This window comes from Haliotis cracherodii, unplaced genomic scaffold (assembly GCF_022045235.1).
Source record: "Haliotis cracherodii isolate W230 unplaced genomic scaffold, xgHalCrac1.p SCAF_13, whole genome shotgun sequence".
In the NCBI taxonomy this organism is placed as follows: domain Eukaryota; kingdom Metazoa; phylum Mollusca; class Gastropoda; order Lepetellida; family Haliotidae; genus Haliotis; species Haliotis cracherodii.
Genome location: NW_027266268.1, coordinates 29,047,385 through 29,068,275, shown reverse-complemented (window position 1 = coordinate 29,068,275; position 20,891 = coordinate 29,047,385). Strand labels below are relative to the sequence as shown.

At 39.1% G+C, this 20,891-nt stretch overlaps 1 protein-coding gene across 1 annotated transcript in view; it reads left to right on the top strand.

The window, feature by feature from the left end:
- LOC139459827 (potassium channel subfamily T member 2-like) overlaps positions 1–20,891 on the top strand; it is a 172,383-nt gene that overhangs the window by 62,709 nt on the left and 88,783 nt on the right. The window contains exons 5-6 of the mRNA XM_071241523.1: positions 8,624–8,732; positions 10,454–10,528. Of these exons, the coding sequence (XP_071097624.1) occupies positions 8,624–8,732; positions 10,454–10,528 (184 nt within the window). The remainder of the gene's footprint in view (positions 1–8,623; positions 8,733–10,453; positions 10,529–20,891) is intronic.

Below are 20,891 nucleotides of genomic sequence, written 5' to 3'. Positions count from 1 at the left end.
ATTGTGGACAACAAATGAAATGAGTCAGTCTTGCACAGCATGCCAGCTGTAATTTACAGAGACAAATAGTTTCTAAATTTGGCCACATCTGCATCATCAACACATGCAGCATAAACCTTGATGGGACTAAATAGCCTTGTCATTTCAGTCTGCTATCCCGATTATCCGAGAGAAACATTTATCTGCTTTTCATCTTTTCTTTCCCATATGACACATGAAGGAGGAATCTGCCTTTTCTGTCTGAACATCTCATGCAGAAATAGCATCAAGGATGGTTTTTTGTCACAACTCAAGAAGGTGTCTCTCTTTATATGTCTGGGTGGAGGGGATTATTCTCTGTCCATGTCCATGCAAATTATATTTTGGAAAACATCCATCCTCAGATATCTAGTGTATTAAATAACTCATTTGATAATCTTCTCTGGCTCCATTCTCCATTATACCGTTCTTAGTCCTATTGACACGCTAAGTACGTGATTGAAGAAAGACTATCACCAGAACTCGTCTTATCTTGCCTTCTCCAAACTGGAATGTTTTGTAGCATAATGACTTCCTTCACTTAGTGTTTTAATACTCAGAAAACACTTTTCCAGCTAAAAGTTGATAACAGTCTTTTGATTCAATTAAATATTTGAGGTGGAGCAATTCATTGGTGCACTGTTGCATCGTGTGTTTTCATGCGCCTATACGATACAGGGTACATTTTTTTCTGAATGGATACATTACTGCTCGTTTAATGACTCCCAGCGTTTTTGTTAGTAAAAAGTTGCAAAATGATTTGTGACTAAGTTCACTAAAGCATTCGCCCGTCACACGGGATATGGGTACAACGTGTGAGGCCCACAGTTGCCTCCAAGTCATTACACCTGATGATAAACGATGAATGAACGAGGGACAGGATTGCTGCAGCAAGACTGGATGTAATTACGATGACCATTCTGTGTCGTGTGAAAATTACTTTTAAGAATGAATCTGTCCTTTCTGAGATAGGTCGAAGGGCCATCTGATTTCCTTGTCTCAAAATAAAAGACAATAACCCTCAGTCCATGTCTTGGGAAAAATAATGTTAAGATTCCATCTTTTTTATCCATCAGGGGGCGGTGGGGAAGCTCATCACGCTGAAGTGTACATGGGTAAAATGTAAAACCCACTTCTGGTGTCACCTGCCGTGATATTGCTGGAATATTGCTAAAAGCGGTGTGAAACCATACTCAGTCAGTCAGTCAGTACCCAGGACACATCTTGTGAAAAATGTTTCGAATACATCTTTTTTGATGCATTACATATTAAAATGTCCAGCCTCATCGATTATGATTCTTGGTCTACTGCTGAGCACAGGAATGCTGTTGATTTCAACAACATCTGCAGCATCAACCTCAACAGCTCTCCACAGCATGAGACTTTTTGTATGTCAGTTTCATAACATTGTGGGGGCAAGGGTGGCCCTGTTGACAAGAGCTTCACTATTTGCTGTACAGAGTTGCATCCCTTAGGTGTGCCTGGAATCAGTGATTGTGGTTTTGAGGTCCAAATTTGCGAAAGAACGGATTCACCTCAGGCTTTCCACCCATGTCAAACTGACACGCTGTGATACAACAAAAATACTGTACACATGGCATTAAACCAAACTCACTCACTCACTCACACTATAATGTTGAGTCTTTCCTGATGTTACCACAAGAACATCCATTCATTACACACACTATACTCCTATGGGTTATAGCAAGTTTTTGGTCTGCTATGAATAGAAAGAAAAAGAAAACCATCAAAACACTGCAAATTTAAGGTCCAAAAAAAACCTCTGACACCCGTCTCAAATACATCACCATCAAATAACTATTTCTTCATTTTTAGCCACTTTGTACCATGGTGTATTCTTTGTTCTTCCTCAGCAGTTTATATCACTTGTGAAGAACAATTTGTGGCTTTAATCTCTGTGTTGACATACCCACAACTGAAGAGTTGTTGAGATTTATGCATGAGCATCAGAACCCGACTCCTGTAGTTTACGGATTTAATTGGATGCAACGGCCATGGAATTGACTCTATAGTATATGAACTGCCTTAATAAAAGTGATTTATATGCAATCAGTATTATTGATGTTACAGAATTAGCCAAATTATATGTTATCCCAACAGTGTACCAGTAAGACACTACAGAATGCATTTGTTACAGGCCTCAGAACTGATGATTATTTCAGACTGACGACAGATTAAAATTGATTTTCTAAAAAGAACCTTTTTAAATGTTATAACATGAATTATATAGATCCAATTGATTGCCAACGTAAGATATATACTAAAAATCAGTTAATTGAAAGTTGTTTTGTCAGAAACTAATTGTTATTGTTGAGGACAATTTTATGTGTATCTCACCTGAATGGAAATTTTCTTAAAACAGCGAGTGAGTGAGTGAGTTTGGTTTAATGCCACTTTGTACAGTATTCCAGTTATATCACGGTGTGTCAGCTTAGTGTGGGGCGAAAGCCCGAGGCAGGCTTGGTATGGTGCTGACAAACCTTGAAACATAATCAGGCCGAACCGGGATTTGAACCCATGATCATAGGTTTCTGGCATACTCACGCCTTAGCCAGCTGGGCCCCCCCCCCCTTTAAATAGCTAGATCTCAATTGTGATAAAACGGGTCTTACATCGTGATTAAAAACATTAAAAGATTTGGAAAATTTCTGCTGACAACGAGTTGGCGGTGCACATGCTTTGCAAATCCTGCAATCAATCGAAATCTGCGCGACAGTTTACGAATGCAATTTGGTGCGAGATTTTGATTGAACTATGCATAGACTCGTTAGTCCAGCCAAAATGTAACTCCATAATACCAGCCTAGTTCAATCGGCAAGGGTGGAAACTGGACTTTTATAGTCAGTTAACTCTCTTGCCTCGGGAAGATGCTTTCTAAAATGATTTGGCTTCTTCTTTTTACCATCACGATTAAGAACATTTTATTTACACAAATAAAACCCCAAACAGAACACAAAAAGCCCTTTGATTGTACTCTCCATGGTATGTAGAAACAACATTGATTGTACTCTCCATGGTATGTAGAAACAACATTGATTGTACTCTCCACGGTATGTAGAAACAACATTGATTGTACTCTCCACGGTATGTAGAAACAACATTGATTGTACTCTCCGCGGTATGTAGAAACAACATTGATTGTACTCTCCATGGTATGGAGAAACAACATTGATTGTACTCTCCATGGTATGTAGAAACAACATTGATTGTACTCTCCATGGTATGTAGAAACAACATTGATTGTACTCTCCGTGGTATGTAGAAACAACATTGATTGTACTCTCTGCGGTATGTAGAAACAACATTGATTGTACTCTCCATGGTATGTAGAAACAACATTGATTGTACTCTCCACAGTATGTAGAAACAACATTGATTGTACTCTCCACAGTATGTAGAAACAACATTGATTGTACTCTCCACGGTATGTAGAAACAACATTGATTGTACTCTCCATGGTATGTAGAAACAACATTGATTGTACTCTCCACGGTATGTAGAAACAACATTGATTGTACTCTCCACGGTATGTAGAAACAACAATGATTGTACTCTCCACGGTATGTAGAAACAACATTGATTGTACTCTCCACGGTATGTAGAAACAACAGGTTGTGTGAAGTATCATGGCGCTGCTGTACTGCCACTTTGAAAATTGTCATTTTAGTTCATTTTCGAGATGGTTTTCTCTGTCATACCAAGAGTTTAGAAGCCCCGCTGCTGATTGGCTGATAAGAAAGTTCCCCTGGTGCAACTTACAATGGAGGTGATTTTTAACTAAAAGGAAAAACACCTGAAGGGTGGAGGCAAAGATATAAAAATGAAAATGTATATATAAAAAAAAACATCAGTGACTGGGCCCATACCTGTGAAGGTCCGGGGTAGAATAGGTCTTCAGCAGCCGTAAAAGGCGACTATGCTTGTCGTAATAGGCGACTAACCAGGTTGAGTGGTCAGGCTCGCTGATTTGGTGGATGCATGTCATCATGTCCCAATTGGGTAGATCAATGTTCTGATATCAAGCACTGGAATTTCTGATCCGGACTCCATTATTTACAGACCCTCTCATATACCTTGAATTTGGCTGAGTGCGGCATTAAACAACAAACAAACAAACCATGTTTTCTTGTGTCATACACCATTTTATGTTCTGTTTGTGTGGAAAATTGCTATTCCTTTGCTTCTTTGAGTAAGAGCATACATAGCTAAAATGTCATGTAACTGTAAACCTTAGGTTCAAATTACGAAACACGATTTATATTCTAATTCCATTATTTGTTAGTGACGAAGTAATTTGTAAAACATGTAATTAAATTCACCTCTAGACCTCATGAATAATAATACATCAGTTGCAAACTCAGGTGATATTGTACAAAATTACAAAGACCTCAACTTGGTGAGTTATTGGATTAATTCATGCTGCATCATCAGTTTAGCAATTATTTATGACATCGAACATAAGAAGATAGCAGGGAGAATTCTAATAAAAGTGATGAAGAACCCATGCCTCCTCGTCCCCTCATCTCCCTTGCGTCACGAGCCAGACAGCATTCATCATCAGCTGATTCCTTAGGAGACGTGTGATAAATTTCATTATTGATAAATCATCAGGGGAATATTCTAATGCATCAATGTATTGATTAAACAGGAAATAGATTCAGATAAATATTATTTCCAATGAGATATAAAAGTGAAAGGTTTCTGTGGTCAAGTTGAAATTAATGATTCCAACGCAGTCAGTTTCAGTGGAATCATTAAAATGTTGAAAGTAATTAATTTGAATAATTTGAATAATTTGTTCCAGTTATTCATGAGAGGGTATATTTTGAGTTACATGTGTCATTAGCGAGACGTAGAGGATTTAAGGAACGAAAATGTTTAATTATTTGTTTAACAATGCAATATTACAGTTTTTTAATGGTCTGTCATTAACCAAGTCTTGACCAGACAATCCGGTGATTGATATCATGAGCATCAATAGCAATTGGGATATACATAATTTCTCTGGTAGAAGAATGCATATTCTGAGAAATAGTCATGAGTGACAATAAACATAGTTGTGTTCCACTGTTGGATAGTGGAGAATAGTCACAGCGTAAAAGAGTTACTTCCCTTTAGATGTCTTCATTTTTGAAAGTTCTAAAAAACAAAGAAGCAAGTTTAAATACATGCTGAAGGCAATGTGAAAAATGTTCAACATCATCATCATAATAATAATGATAATGATAATAATAATCCTTTTATATGGCGCTGTACTCCATGAATTAGCATGCTCTAAGTGCAAAGACATTTATTAGGAAATTCAGTAATGGGCTAACAGACTATTCCTAACTTGTCTTACTTCATAATTGTGGGTCGTTGTTTGTGATGTGTAAACCTTTTCACCATGCAGGATGACTGTCAACTTGTGTGGGTTTTTACCTGATGGAAACTGGCCAGTCAGATGGCTTGATTCTATTATAAGTAATGATACATAGTACAACAGTAAAAACCCTTGAAGAACCGATTATTGTCATAAATATATGTACATATTATCCATTGCAAGGTATTATCCTAATATCTGTCAGAGACAGTCATTCAGTGGTCAGGCATTGGCTTAGCAAGAATATGCAGATTATCTAGAGATTATCCATCATATTTTGATATTTTTCAATGTGTCTTCCCAATAATTCCCCAAGACTGCCAGGACGTTGCCAGAAACTATTTGTAAGAAGATACTTATTATGATTATGGAAATATGGTGTGATCATATATTTATCCTTTCATTTAAAGCTGACTTGCCGAAACTGTCTATTGAGACTAAAAAACATCTACATGTACATAAACACACTCTTTATGGGAAAACTATTCGCATTGTTACACTGTTGGAATTTAGATCTAACCTTGGTATTGTTTCTGAGAATTAGCAATCTGTTAACATTAATCCCTATGCCCCCGATTTAAGTAAAATGTTCATAGCATCACTAAATGCATGTGGTATGGGCTATAGTGAATGGGGGCAGTCGGGTAGCCTAGTGGTTAAAGTGTTCGCTCGTCACGCCGAAGACCCGGGTTCGATTCCCGACATGGGTACATTGTGTGAAGCCCATTTCTGGTGTCCCCCGCCGTGATATTGCTGGAATATTGCTAAAAGCGGCGTAAAACCTCACTCACTCACTCACTCACTCACACTCACTCACTCACTCACTCACTCACTCACTCACTCACTTGTGAATGTGAAAAGGTCACAAAAGTTTGCTAGCTGGAGGCGTGAAACCTCATTCAGTAGATTCAAATATTCAGTCCCGAATTTGTGACACCACTCACATTTTTTTCAAATTATTGGCAAACTTACCGGATATGCGATACCTTGCCAGAGGGAAGATGTGGCTCAGCTTATTTCTACCATGTTTGTGTGGCAAGAAATGTACACATGTATCTATGCTTCTGAATGGTTTTCAGAAATTTTCTCTTGCTAATTTCTCTTATCTCATTGGGTATATCTGGTCAGACATTTTGAAAAAAGTGGAAATTTAAACAATTATACAGTAAACTACATTTATAGCGATCACCCTTAAGATGAACTGACGGATATAACAAACTTATGTTTTTATCTCGGCCATTTGGTTTATATAGGCTGTATATATGCATATAACAAACTATGGTTATAATGAACTAAAATTAGTATCCCCTTTGAGTTCGTTATAACTGTAGTTTATTGTATATGAATACAGCTGGACGTGGCTGTCATTATACTATCATGATATAACATTTATGCTAAGTTTTCATGTAATAATTAGATCCACAACAAGTGCTTTAATGAGTTATCATGGTATAACATTTATACAAAATTTCATATAATTATAGTTTAGCAAATAATGCATATATTACATATACAAAATATCAGTAGTTTCAGTTATAGTTTTTAGATAGATGCTTAAGCCTAAGGTAACAGGAACCCATCTCCCAGACATACTATCCAATAAGACAATAGTTATGTCTACCTAGTTTTATAAATTTAAAGCTTTTTGATAAATGCTTTAAAGGTAACAGGATCCCATCTCCCAGACATACTGATCAATAAGACCAAAGTTTAATGTCTACATAGTTTTATAGATTTACTTAAATAAATTAGTTCAAGACAATCTATAAAACTATGTAGATAGAACTTTTGTCTTATTGATTAGTATGTCTGGGAGATGGGATCTTGTTACCTTAGGCTAGTATTTATCTAAAACCAATAACTGAAACTACTGATATTTTGTATATGCGTTTTATCTGATTATATGTGTTACTTGCTAAACTATAATTATATGAAATTTTGTATAAATGTTATACCATGATAACTCATAAAAGCACTTGTTGTGGATCTAATTATGATATGAAAACTTAGTATAAATGTTATATCATGATAATACGCAATGCTCCCGGTATCAACACCTTGTTTGTCTGATGAAAGACAACCTATACTGATGTACTGGCTCACAATGTTATAAGCTAAAGTACTCACGGAAATGAAAAAAACCTGTTTTTCGCAATTTAAAAATCGACACAAAGTGCTACGTAGCTGTAAATACGAAATAACAAAACAACTCGAAAAGTACTAGTCTGGATTTGCTAGTTTGATCTCAGTGAACAATACAAAATGTACTTTACAGGAGGTAATTTGTCGGCACTTTCAGCATTCAAAAATAAAACTAAATCCAAATTGACATAGCAGAAACAGACTATAGGCATTACGCACCTGTTCTCACCTGTCGTCAAGGTGTCATAGGTCACCTTGATCTACTTACACCTGGTTATGCCCTGTTTCACAATAGTCTGTTTTATTCACATTTTTACACACTTTTACGTGTAAAAAGGCATAAAAACATTTGATACGCTTAGTACTAATTTAGTTGTTTGAATATTTACATATTTTGTATATTAACTGCAATAATTTAAGATCTGAGGTCGAAAAAACAGTTTTTTTTCATTTCCATGAGTACTTTAGTGACACCTGTACCATTGTCTCAGTGTTGACACGCAGTGCAGTGAGCAAAGTATAACCCTGCAAGGAGCTTGAAGAAATACGTATACATGTGCACATGAAATGTGATGTTATGATTTTCAGCATAAACCAATATTAGAGGATGGTTGTTCATGCTTATTGCATTACAGTACACATGCTTTATTTTTAAGTTTACCGTATTCGATGTAATTAGCGCCCCGCTCTAATAAGCGCCCACGGCAATATTTGCTAAACAATTGGCTAGAGAACAATCCCAATTACCACCCCTTTCGATTGATCAATGTATCACATTGATCAATGTAATACGTGTGTTATATGCACCCTTAATTATGGGACATTAAATTCTGGAAAAAATATATCTGTCGTGTATAAACATTTCAGGCTGTCAACATAAACCACGAAATTTATGATCTTTCAACTCTGTTGTTTTTCACCAAAATAATATTCTAATTAGAGCCCCCTATTTCTAATTTTGAGAGCGCCCTGGGCACTTATTAAGTCGAATACGGTAATTTAATTCTCCTTTGTTGGGTTCAGTCGAGGTCACATGAATGTTTTTATGACAGTGTTTCATGTGTGTTTGTAATGTTGCAGGTCAGAGATCGTGTTTGTGACGCGGCATGAGGTCGTCTGGATATGTCAGCTGAGCGTGGCTGTCATCAGTCTCTCCGAGACCATACTTGTACAATACCTCAGCTACAAGGTGTGTACAGATTGTGTGCGCATGTACCACCCCAGTTACAAGATATGTACCATACCATATGATATTATACCATACACTAGCCCTAGTCTTATACCATACGTTATTGCCTTGATGTCTTATACCATACACCGAGACCATACTTGTACAATACCTCAGCTACAAGGTGTGTACAGATTGTGTGCCCATGTACCACCCCAGTTACAAGATATGTACCATTGTACCCTATGCTTATGTACCACCCCAGGTACGAAATATGTACCATTTTAATCTATTCCTGTATACCACCAGAGTTATAAGATGTGTACCAATATTGGTACTCTATTTTTTATACCTTACACCATTGACCTGATGTCTTATACCTCACTCTAGTGCCTTATACCTTACGCTTATATAATTGCCCTGGTGTCATATACCTTATGCTATAGCCCTGATGTCTGATACCACACACATATAATTGCCCTGATGTGTTGTACCTAACACTATTGCCCTGATATGTTATACTATACACTAGTGCCTTGATGTGTTATACCATACACTATTGCCCTGATGTCTGATACCACACACTATTGCTCTGATGTCTAATGCCACACACTATTGCCCTGCTGTGTTGTAACTAACACTATTGCCCTGATATGTTATACCATACACTATTGCCCTGATATGTTATGCCATTCACCTTTGCCCTGATGTTTCATACCATTCACCTTTGCCCTGATGTCTTATACCATACATTATTGCCCTGATGTCTGATACCATACACTATTGCCCTATTGTGTTATACCATACACCATTGCCCTGATGTCTTGTACCATACACTATTGCCCTGATGTCTTGTACCATACACTGCTGCCCTGATGTCTTATACCAATTACACCACTGCCCTGATGTCTTGTACCATACACCATTGCCCTGATGTCTTTTACCATACACCATTGCCCTGATGTCTTGTACCATACACTACTGCCCTGATGTCTTATACCATACACTGCTGCCCTGATGTCTTGTACCATACACTATTGCCCTGATGTCTTATACCATACACCATTGCCCTGATGTCTTATACCATACACTACTGCCCTGATGTCTTATACCATACACTATTGCCCTGATGTCTTATACCATACACTACTGCCCTGATGTCTTATACCATACACTACTGCCCTGTTGTCTTATACCATACACTACTGCCCTGATGTCTTATACCATACACTATTGCCCTGATGTCTTATACCATACACTACTGCCCTGATGTCTTATACCATACACTACTGCCCTGATGTCTTATACCATACACTACTGCCCTGATGTCTTATACCATACACTATTGCCCTGATGTCTTATACCATATGCTACTGCCCTGATGTCTTATACCATACACTACTGCCCTGATGTCTTATACCATACACCATTGCCCTGATGTCTTATACAATACACTATTGCCCTGATGTCCTATATCATACACTATTGCCCTAATGTCTCATACCATACACTTTTGCCCTGATGTCTTGTACCATACACCATTTCCCTGATGTCTTATACCAGACACTATTGCCCTGATGTCCTATATCATACACTATTGCCCTAATGTCTCATACCATACACTTTTGCCCTGGTGTCTTGTACCATACACCATTTCCCTGATGTCTTGTACCATACACCATTGCCCTGATGTCTTATGCCTAATGGTGTTGATATCTTATGACTGCTTGTCCATGTTTCAGGGCAATATCTTACAGCAGATTCTCACGCTGGAGTTCGTGGTAGAACTTATCACCACTGTCCCTTTCATCTTCACAGTGAGTAGACAGCACACACAACACACAACACACAGCACACACAACACACACAACTCACACAACACACAGAACATACAACACAGCACACACAGCATACCCAACACACACAACTCACACAACACACACAACACATACAACACAGAACACACATCACATACAACATACAACACTCACACAACACACACAGCACATACAACACAGAAAACACATCACACACAACACAGCACACATACAACATACAACACAGCACACACAGCACATACAACACAGCACACACAGCACATACAACACAGAACACACAGCACATACAACACAGAACACACAGCACATACAACACAGCACACATACAACACAGAACACACAGCACATACAACACAGCACACACAGCACATACAACACAGAACACACAACACACACAACACAGCACATACAACACAGCACACACAGCACATACAACACAGAACACACAGCACATACAACACAGAACACACAGCACATACAACACAGCACATACAACAGCACACACAGCACATACAACACAGCACACACAGCACATACAACACAGAACACACAGCACACACAACACACACAACACATCACACACAGCACATACAACACAACACAGCACATGCACACAGCACATACAAAACAGCACACAACACACACAACACAGCACATACAACACAGCACACACAGCACATACAACACAGAACACACAGCACATACAACACAGAACACACAGCACATACAACACAGCACACATACAACACAGAACACACAGCACATACAACACAGCACACACAGCACATACAACACAGAACACACAGCACATACAACACAGAACACACAGCACATACAACACAGCACACATACAACACAGCACACACAGCACATACAACACAGCACATACAACACAGAACACACAGCACACACAACACACACACAGCACATACAACACAGCACACACAGCACATACAACACAGCACACACAGCACATACAACACAGAACACACAGCACATACAACACAGAACACACAGCACATACAACACAGCACACATACAACACAGAACACACAGCACATACAACATAGCACACACAGCACATACAACACAGAACACACAACACACACAACACAGCACATACAACACAGCACACACAGCACATACAACACAGAACACACAGCACATACAACACAGAACACACAGCACATACAACACAGCACATACAACACAGAACACACAGCACATACAACACAGCACATACAACACAGAACACGCAACACACACAACACAGCACATACAACACAGCACACACAACACATACAACACAGCACATACAACACATACAACACAGCAAATGCACACAGCACATACAACACAGAACACACAGCACATACAACAGCACACACAGCACATACAACATACAACTCTCACACAACACACAGCACATACAACACAGAACACACAGCACACACAACACACAACAATCACACAACACAGCACACACAACACACACAGCACATACAACACAGAACACACAGCACAAACAACACAGCACAAACAACACACAGCACATACAAGACAGCACACACAACACAGCACAAACAACACACAGCACATGCAACACAGCACATACAACACACACAGCACATAAAACACAGCATACACAACACATACAACAAAGCACCAACAGCAAATACAGCACAGCACACACAACACACAACACAACACACACAACACTCAACTCACACTACATAAGGCTGCATTTTCAAAAAAAGTGAAGAGGGCAGTATGACTTTTTAGATATTTTTATTGACAGCAAAGTGATGTGCGACACTTTTTATTTTTCCCCACCAAAAACACCAACAAACAACACGCACACATTGAACCCTGCTCTTCAATACAATGTCAGGTGTCAAACATGGATGACACAGTCTGCTTCATATCACATGGGAAATTTAAATCATATTTTTTATATTGACAATAAAAATGTCTGACGTGCAGGATTTAAAGTGACATGCTGAGTAAAATTTCCTCAAAGCCTAGTACACAGTGACTGGTTCTATCTTGGGGGAATTGATTGATCAAACTGCCCATGCTTTTAACAGTATTCCAGTTATATCATAGTGTTAGCTTAATGTAGGAGGAAAGACCGAAGTGATGCAGGTCTTAAATGTTTACAACCTTGGTGAAACCCAAGAGCCTGGTACGGTGTTGACAAACCTAGAAACATAATTTGGGTGGAACCGGGATTTGAACCCACAATCATAGATTCCTGGCATGGTCAAGGGACACAACTCTGCACAGCAATTTGAGCACCTTAGACATCTGGGCCACCTGTGCCCCCTTATACATAGAGAACATGTGACAGTTTATGAAAGTTTTTCTTGTCAGAACAAACAGCAAGGTGAAGCCAATAAGTGAAGTGAATAAGATTTAATGCAAAGTTATGTTTTTAACCAAATCTGAAACAATTTCGGTTTGCAACAGATAAAAGACTTCTGTAAGTGTTCAAATGGTTTAATTTGCCATACTGACTTCAGAAAATGTGTGATTTCATAAAAAACATGAACATGCCAAAATGTCAATTTACAAATCAATAGCGTGTGTGTCCACCTCTGGTTGCGATGCAAGCAACACATCTTCGTCTCATGCAATGGACCAGGCGTCTCACAAAGCCCTGTGGGATATCTGTCCATATCTGCTGGAGCATGTTTCGAAGTTCCTGGAGTGTCTGTGGAACACGTGGTTGATGTCGAAGGCGCCGATCCATCTCATCCCACATCTGCTCAGTTGGTGAGAGATCAGGGGAGCGAACCGGCCAGGGGATGACATTCGCGTTGTTTTGTTGAAGAGAATCTTGATGAAGTCGAGCAATATGAGGCTGGGCGTTATCATGTTGAAAGGTAATGCCTGGGCCATGATGACGCAAAAACGGTAGAACAACAGGGCCGATGATCTCGTCGCGGTAGCGCTGTCCATTGAGATTTCTCTCTACCACTATCAAATGGGTCCTCTGTCTTGCTGTAATCCCACCCCATACCATCACGCTGCCGCCCCCGAACCGATCTTCCATGACACAATGATTGACGTAACATTCACCTCGACATCTCTACACATCTGAGGTGACGACGTATTATTTGTGAAGATATTCGTTGAAGGCCGGGGATGCTTCTTGCAGTCACTGTTGCTGGCTGGAATCGATTTCGTAGGTGTGTTGTTTGAAACCAGTTGGCTTGTCGATTATTGGTTACGCGTGGCCTGCTACTCTGACTGCATTCGTCTGCTGCCAACGTTGCCATAAACACCAAATGGTGTTTCTGTTGATGTGAAATTGTCTTGCAACATCACGTTGACACGATCCTGCTTCAAGCATACCAATGGCTCGCAGATGCTCAATTTCGGAAAGGCGTGGCATTTCGTAACGTTGAATAATTGCATCATTTTGTTGTTTTTCTGAGTGGTTGTTGTCAGCACAATGCTAAACAATGCATAAGGAAAACCGTTAAAGCACATGTTTTTATACCCATTCTTGGGTAGTGAAATGCATGGGGCTTGCATAAAAGTAAACTTTTGCCTGGAATGCATGCTTTTCTGTAGCAGTTGCGTTTTTGTGACTTGATTCCACACATGTACTACAATATTGAAAAGCAAACATTACTTACTAAAAAATACACTAAAATATTGGTGTCACAGGAACTTTTGTTGTTGAGTATAATTTACAGACAAATCTAGGGGCCAGTCTAAAAGTATATAAGCAACAGTTTGTTTTCCCAGAAATTTGATTCTGAGAAGGAATCAGTAAAGTCAAATGTTGACAACTCTGATCTCACAACCTCGCTACATAATTTGTTACGGATAATAAATATTTTCAATAGTTGTATTGATGAACAGAAACAGGAGAACTTTTGAGAGGTGTGCATAAAAAATCACCATTAAAATTTCAGTAGTCAGTCAGTGAGACATTTTAGAATCTGTAGCCCGATTGGAAATTTTCTAGCAACAGTCTGGTGGGCAGGCAGCAATTTAACACACTGACCTTGTTGTCATCGTCTAGCCTCTAGGACTTGTGTTTTCCTTAAAATAGGTCTAGTAATGATAGAAGACATGAAGTAATTAGTTTACAAAATGCCAGTTGGTTACGGCTTCTCAGTTTAGACATGTCTGGCTTGTGTCGTGATGACTAACAGTTCATTTAATGTCTCAGTATCTTGATGAGAACCTCATGTCTTACGTAATAAGTGAGAAATGCTTCAGTCAGCAGTATATGAGCTGCATCGTGGCGCCTTGTAAATAATGGTGCCAAGTCCAGGCAAACCAGAGTCTGAAGATGTGAAAAATGAACCCCTTGCTATCTGGGCATGATGAAATAGAATAAGCCAATCACACAGCCTAGATGCTGAATCTAATTTTGTCATCTCTCATAATGAGTGAGTGAGTTGTGTGTGACCAAATGACCGATTGAGTGAGTGAGTGTCCTGTGAGTGAGTGAGTGTGCGTGTGTGTATGTGAGTGAATGACCCATGAGTGAATGATTGAGTGAGTGACCAAGTGAGTGAGCGAGGGACCAAGTGAGTGAGTGAGTGAGTGACCAAGAGACCAAATGATTGAGTGACCTGTGAGTGACCAAGTGAGAGAGTGAGTGAGTGACCAAGTGAGTGAGTGAGTGAGTGACCAAGTGAGTGACCAAGTGAGTGAGTGACCAAGTGAGTGACCAAGTGAGTGAGTGAGTGACCAAGTGAGAGAGTGAGTGACCAAGTGAGTGAGTGAGTGAGTGACCAAGTGAGTGACCAAGTGAGTGAGTGAGTGACCAAGTGAGTGAGTGAGTGAGTGACCAAGTGAGTGAGTGAGTGAGTGACCAAGTGAGTGACCAAGTGAGTGAGTGACCAAGTGAGTGAGTGACCAAGTGAGTGACCAAGTGAGAGAGTGAGTGAGTGACCAAGTGAGTGAGTGAGTGAGTGACCAAGTGAGTGAGTGAGTGACCATGTGAGTGAGTGACCAAGTAAGTGCGTGAGTGACCATGTGACTGCTTGAGTGACCATGTGAGTGAGTGAGTGACCAAGTGAGTGAGTGAGTGACCAAGAGAGTGACCAAGTGAGTGAGTGAGTGACCAAATGAGTGAGTGAATGACCAAGTGAGTGAGTGAGTGAATGACCAAGTGAGTGAGTGAGTGAGTGTGTGAGTGACCAAGTGAGTGAGTGAGTGAGTGACCTAATGAGATATTTATGATGCGCGAACACACAAGAATAATAATCTCTTAATCATATAAAATAATCAATATTTAAGATGTATTTTTACTTTTTGAAGTAACCATGAATACAATGTTGACCATACAGTTTATCTTTTGCTGCCAAATGATTTGTAGCCTTGCTCCAAGGCTGTAGTGAATGGTGAATCCTCTGGGGTATAGTAATTCTATCCTTATGATTGGCAAGTCTAGATAAGAGGACAGTAAGGACGCCAGTCTCTTATAGGTACATCTTGTTCTTATTATTAATATAATCAAGAAATTATGATTTAAGCTAATAATCATTGCCTAAGGGACTTGTGCAAGTCTAAATGAATTGCAACCATGTTGATCTTGATAAACACCCATTGGGAAATTCGTCACTAAACTTACTGAGAAGATTAGTCATTAGTTTATAGAGCAAGCAGACATTACATTGATTAATGGATCTTGAAAGTAGTACCTGCTAAGTGTTTCCATTTGCAAATTTATCTGACCATGATATGAAGTATGTTGAAACAGTTTATCACATCGATAACGCTATCCATTATATGAAGAATGTTATTATGGTGTTAGTGTTGTCAGTAACGATGCTGTCACATAGGGTGTATATATGTCGTGCGTAATTTAAGAACTGCTCGATCCACAGATTTTGCAATTCCCGGGAACTGTAATCCTGCTTGCGTAATCCGCTAATTGGGCAGGCTTTTTAGTGTAATCCCATAGAGTGAGCAACGACTTCCATTAATGAAAAAAATAGTTTATTGTACAAGTACAGGGGTAATGTAATACCTGTCTAACTTCAAAAATACCATACCTTTATAAAGTACTGTCGGAAATGTTAGAAGAATGCTTTTTGTCTGTTAAAGAAGGATAGAATTTTATACAGACTGTTTTATTCAAATATCGAGTAACTACCGATTTATCTTCCTTTGGTTTGAAGTATTTCAGTCACAAGGAGTCCTATCAACGACTTCACAGAAAAAAAATTGAACAGCAAGTTCAGATTTATTCAAAGTCTAGTGAGAGAAGTCTGAAACGGACTATAGAAATATGCACATGTGACTCAGTTATAATAATAATGTAGTCTTCATAAAACATCTAATCCACCCCAAAAATCATTTGGATAAAATTCTAGGTGTGCATCTTATAAAATAGCAAAATGCTGCTGCAATTGTTTTGTCAACACTGCCCCCATGATGCATGTTACATTACACTTGCATAGCCATGGAACTCGACATTGAGTCTGTGCTGGGAAATATATACAAGTTCTTTACACTTGAGAGAGACAGGAGAAACCATTTATTAGTTTACATTGGGTGTATTACCAAACTGCCCAAGCTCCGGGTCTTCCATACCAATAGGTCTACAGTATGATAAAGAAAACGAAGAAAGTAGGGGTCGTCTCAAAAATAAAACCGGGACATAAAAGGATAAAGAAAATTAAAGACGCAATGAATGTTTCCGGAGTATTTCAGTCACAAGGAGTCCTATCAACGACTTGACAGTAGAAAAAATTGAACAGCAAGTCCAGATTTTTTCAAAGTCCAGTGAGAGAAGTCTGAAACGGACTATAGAAATATGCACATGTGACTCAGTTATAATAATAATGTAGTCTTCATAAAACATCTAATCCACCCCAAAAATCATTTGGATAAAATTCTAGGTGTGCATCTTATAAAATAGCAAAATGCTGCTGCAATTGTTTTGTCAACACTGCTCCCATGATGCATGTTACATTACGCTTGCACAGCCATGGAACTCGACATGGAGCCTGTGCTGGGAAATATGTACAAGTTCTTTACACTTGAGAGAGACAGGAGAAACCATTTATTAGTTTACATAGGGCGTATAACCAAACTGCCCAAGCTCTGGGTCTTCCATACCAATAGGTCTACAGTATGATAAAGAAAACAATGAAAGTAGGGGTCGTCTCAAAAATAAAACTGGGATGTAAAAGGATGAAGAAAATTAAAGACACAATGAATGTTTCCGGACTACATTAATTATTGCTCACCACAAGATTGATTTTGATACACAGCATGTAGCAAAGACCGAGGAGTTTTCATGGAAAAGTATTCCATCCTGTCTATGAGGTCACAATATCTCCACACCATTCATAACTATCACAGTCATGGCTTCCAGGTCATTTACCTTGATGAAACCTTGGTGAATATGAATCATTCCACTGACTACATGTGGCTACCGTCAGATGCACAAAATGTACCTATGGCACCATCAGGTAAATGGAATCATGTCATTGTTTTGCATGCGGGAACCCGTCTTCTTCTTCGGGCTTATTCATGGATTGAGCTACATTTCAATGCGAAAAAGAAAAATGGTGATTATCATAAGGAAATGTTTTTTGTTTTGTTTGTTTGTTGTTTAACGCCGCACCCAGCAATATTCCAGCTATATGACGGTGGTCTGTAAATAATCGAGTCTGGACCAGACAATCCAGTGATTGACATCATGAGCATTGATCCACGAAATTGGGATCGATGACATGTATCAACCAAGTCAGCGAGCCTGACCACCCGATCGCCTTTTATGACAAGTATAGTCGCCTTTTACAGCAAGTATTGGTTGCTGAAGACCTATTCTACCCCGGAATCTTCACGGGTCACATAAGGAAATGAATGGTGATGTGTTCATAGACTGGTAGAACATCAACTGCTGCCAAATCTAAACAACCCAAGTGTCATTGTCAGGGATAACGTCGGTTATCATAATGTCCAGGAACCAGATACTGTTGTGCCGACGACGAGTGGTCTGAGGTCGACCATGCAGGAATATCTGACTTCTTGCAATGTTGACTTCAGAACATCTGAAACGAAAGTTCGACTCATGGAGAAAATTTGCCTGCATAAGAAACCAGTAAAGTATAAGACAGAGTTCCTGGTGGCACAACACGGTTGTCTTTAACAATTACCAGTCCCCCATAATTTTTGTCAATCCCAACTTTCAACCATAACAAAAAATGTATGAAAATTACCTGGTTTGAATTCCTTCCACTTCATGTTCAGTTCATCTCTGAAGTAACCTAGTTACATCTACACGTCATTCACACAAGGTTCAATCACAATTTTCTCCTCTTTGTTTTATTATTTCAAACTAAGTTGCTACAAATATATTTTTAGCCTTGAAGCAAAGTGAAACGCTATTTCCTTGCACTAAAAATAGACAAGGGGAAACCCTGATGGTAACAGACAAGTGAGTGAGTGAGTATGGTTTTACGCCACTTTTAGCAATATTCCAGCAATATCACGGCGGGGGACATCAGAAATGTGCTTCACACATTGTACCCATGTCGGGAATCGACCCCGGGTCTTCGGCGTGACGAGCTAACGCTTTAACCACTAGGCTACCCGACTGCCCCAGTAACAGACAAGCTGACTTCATTCAACAAAAATTTATAAGGTACTTTATTTGCTGGTTGACAGGGACTGGGTCTACCAAAAGACATTAAAAGATGGTACTTGTTATTACCATGCCTGGCAGTTGGGATTAAGGGGATAAAACAAGGACTTGTCAGCTTGGAGTCAATATAAACTGTCCGCATGAGTTATTCATGTTAAACTGCGACATGGTATCTATGTGGACTAGCACTATAAAACCATCATAATTTCAGACTAAAGCAAGCAGCCACACATAAGTGCAATAATCTTAAACAAACGTTTCACCTCACCCCACCTCAAGATGTCTAAAGTTTCATCTTATTGATATCTTGGATTCCTAATGAGGCTAATATTTTGTTGGGCTCCTGTCCCGTTCTGCAGCTACAAGTGGCATTTGGATCCTTCAGACACAGAGAAGGACAAGCACAAATATCCTTGTCAATTTAACATGACAGTTCAATTTTGACAAATGAAATCCCTGCCAATATTGAGAGCCTCAGTAGAGACGCCATCGAAGCAGAAAGCTTGAATGATGACATTGTCAGTGTATAGAGCTTTGGTAACAATGTCGTCAATGAAGGAAGATGCACAAATGTCAGAGGCATTGTTACGAGCTTCGCCTCTGATTTGCGCATGTCACACAGATAAAGACTATCCTGGATGATTTGATTATTATGGCTGACAAGATTCATGCTTTTACCCCGAAAATGCAATTACGATGACTTGAGAAATGACATTTCGTCACCATGGTGAGAATGTTTAATTTGACTTTGTCGTGAAAATGTCCAGTTTGTCTGATTAGTGAAATCATGAATGGCGGGTTGTTAAGGAAAAAGTATGCTTAGCCTGGTTTTGAGATCAGCATTATTTGTCTTTTTTTTTCAGTGCACAACACGAGGTATCTCAGGACTAAGACATGAGACCCAACCCAATATTTTGCAACAACTGTTGTCCAATATCATATATACTACTCGAAAGAAGTTAAAAGAGAGCTGATTCCTTTCATTTTACTTAGGTTAATCTGTCATGCATATATACTACTTAAAAGAAGTTAAAGGACATCTGATTCTTTCATGTTATTTTAATGTATCTGTATTGTCATGACAGATTATCAAAAGTAATATGAAAGTGCTATAGCTGATCTGTCATCCCGTGACAGATTAAGTAGAGTAATATAAAACTATCAGGTTTTATTTAACTTCTTTTGAGTAGTATATATAAGCTTTGGGGAGATCTGAGTCCTGACATGCTGTCACTATGTCAGAATTCCTTTGAAATATAGGCTTTGCTAAAAAGCACCAAATTTTGTTAGAGTGAGTTGATCAGTGTAATGCATGGTTTTGAGGTATGCAGTAGTGTGTCCAATACACATCCAAGTTGAGAATGGAGTCAATACGATTCCTTGGGGATGCAATAAAGAATGGCTGCTTGAATCATTAAAACTTGTTCGATTGTAGAGTGAATGTTACATGTGCCTGACATTTCTGGTGACAAACACACTCAACGTGTCGAGTCAGTGGTTGATTTTTTTTAATCCATCATTGAAACCCCCATCTTTCATAGACTAAAGGCTTCTGAGATTGTTCAGTGGTATGGCGTGAGTAATCCTTTTAGAGACCTGTGATGAACCAGGTTAGAATGGGCCTTCAGCAACCAATGCTTGTCACAACATGAACTTGATGGTCTTACCTCTGGCAACAGGAACCTGATGGTCTTACTTCTGGCAACAGGAACCTAA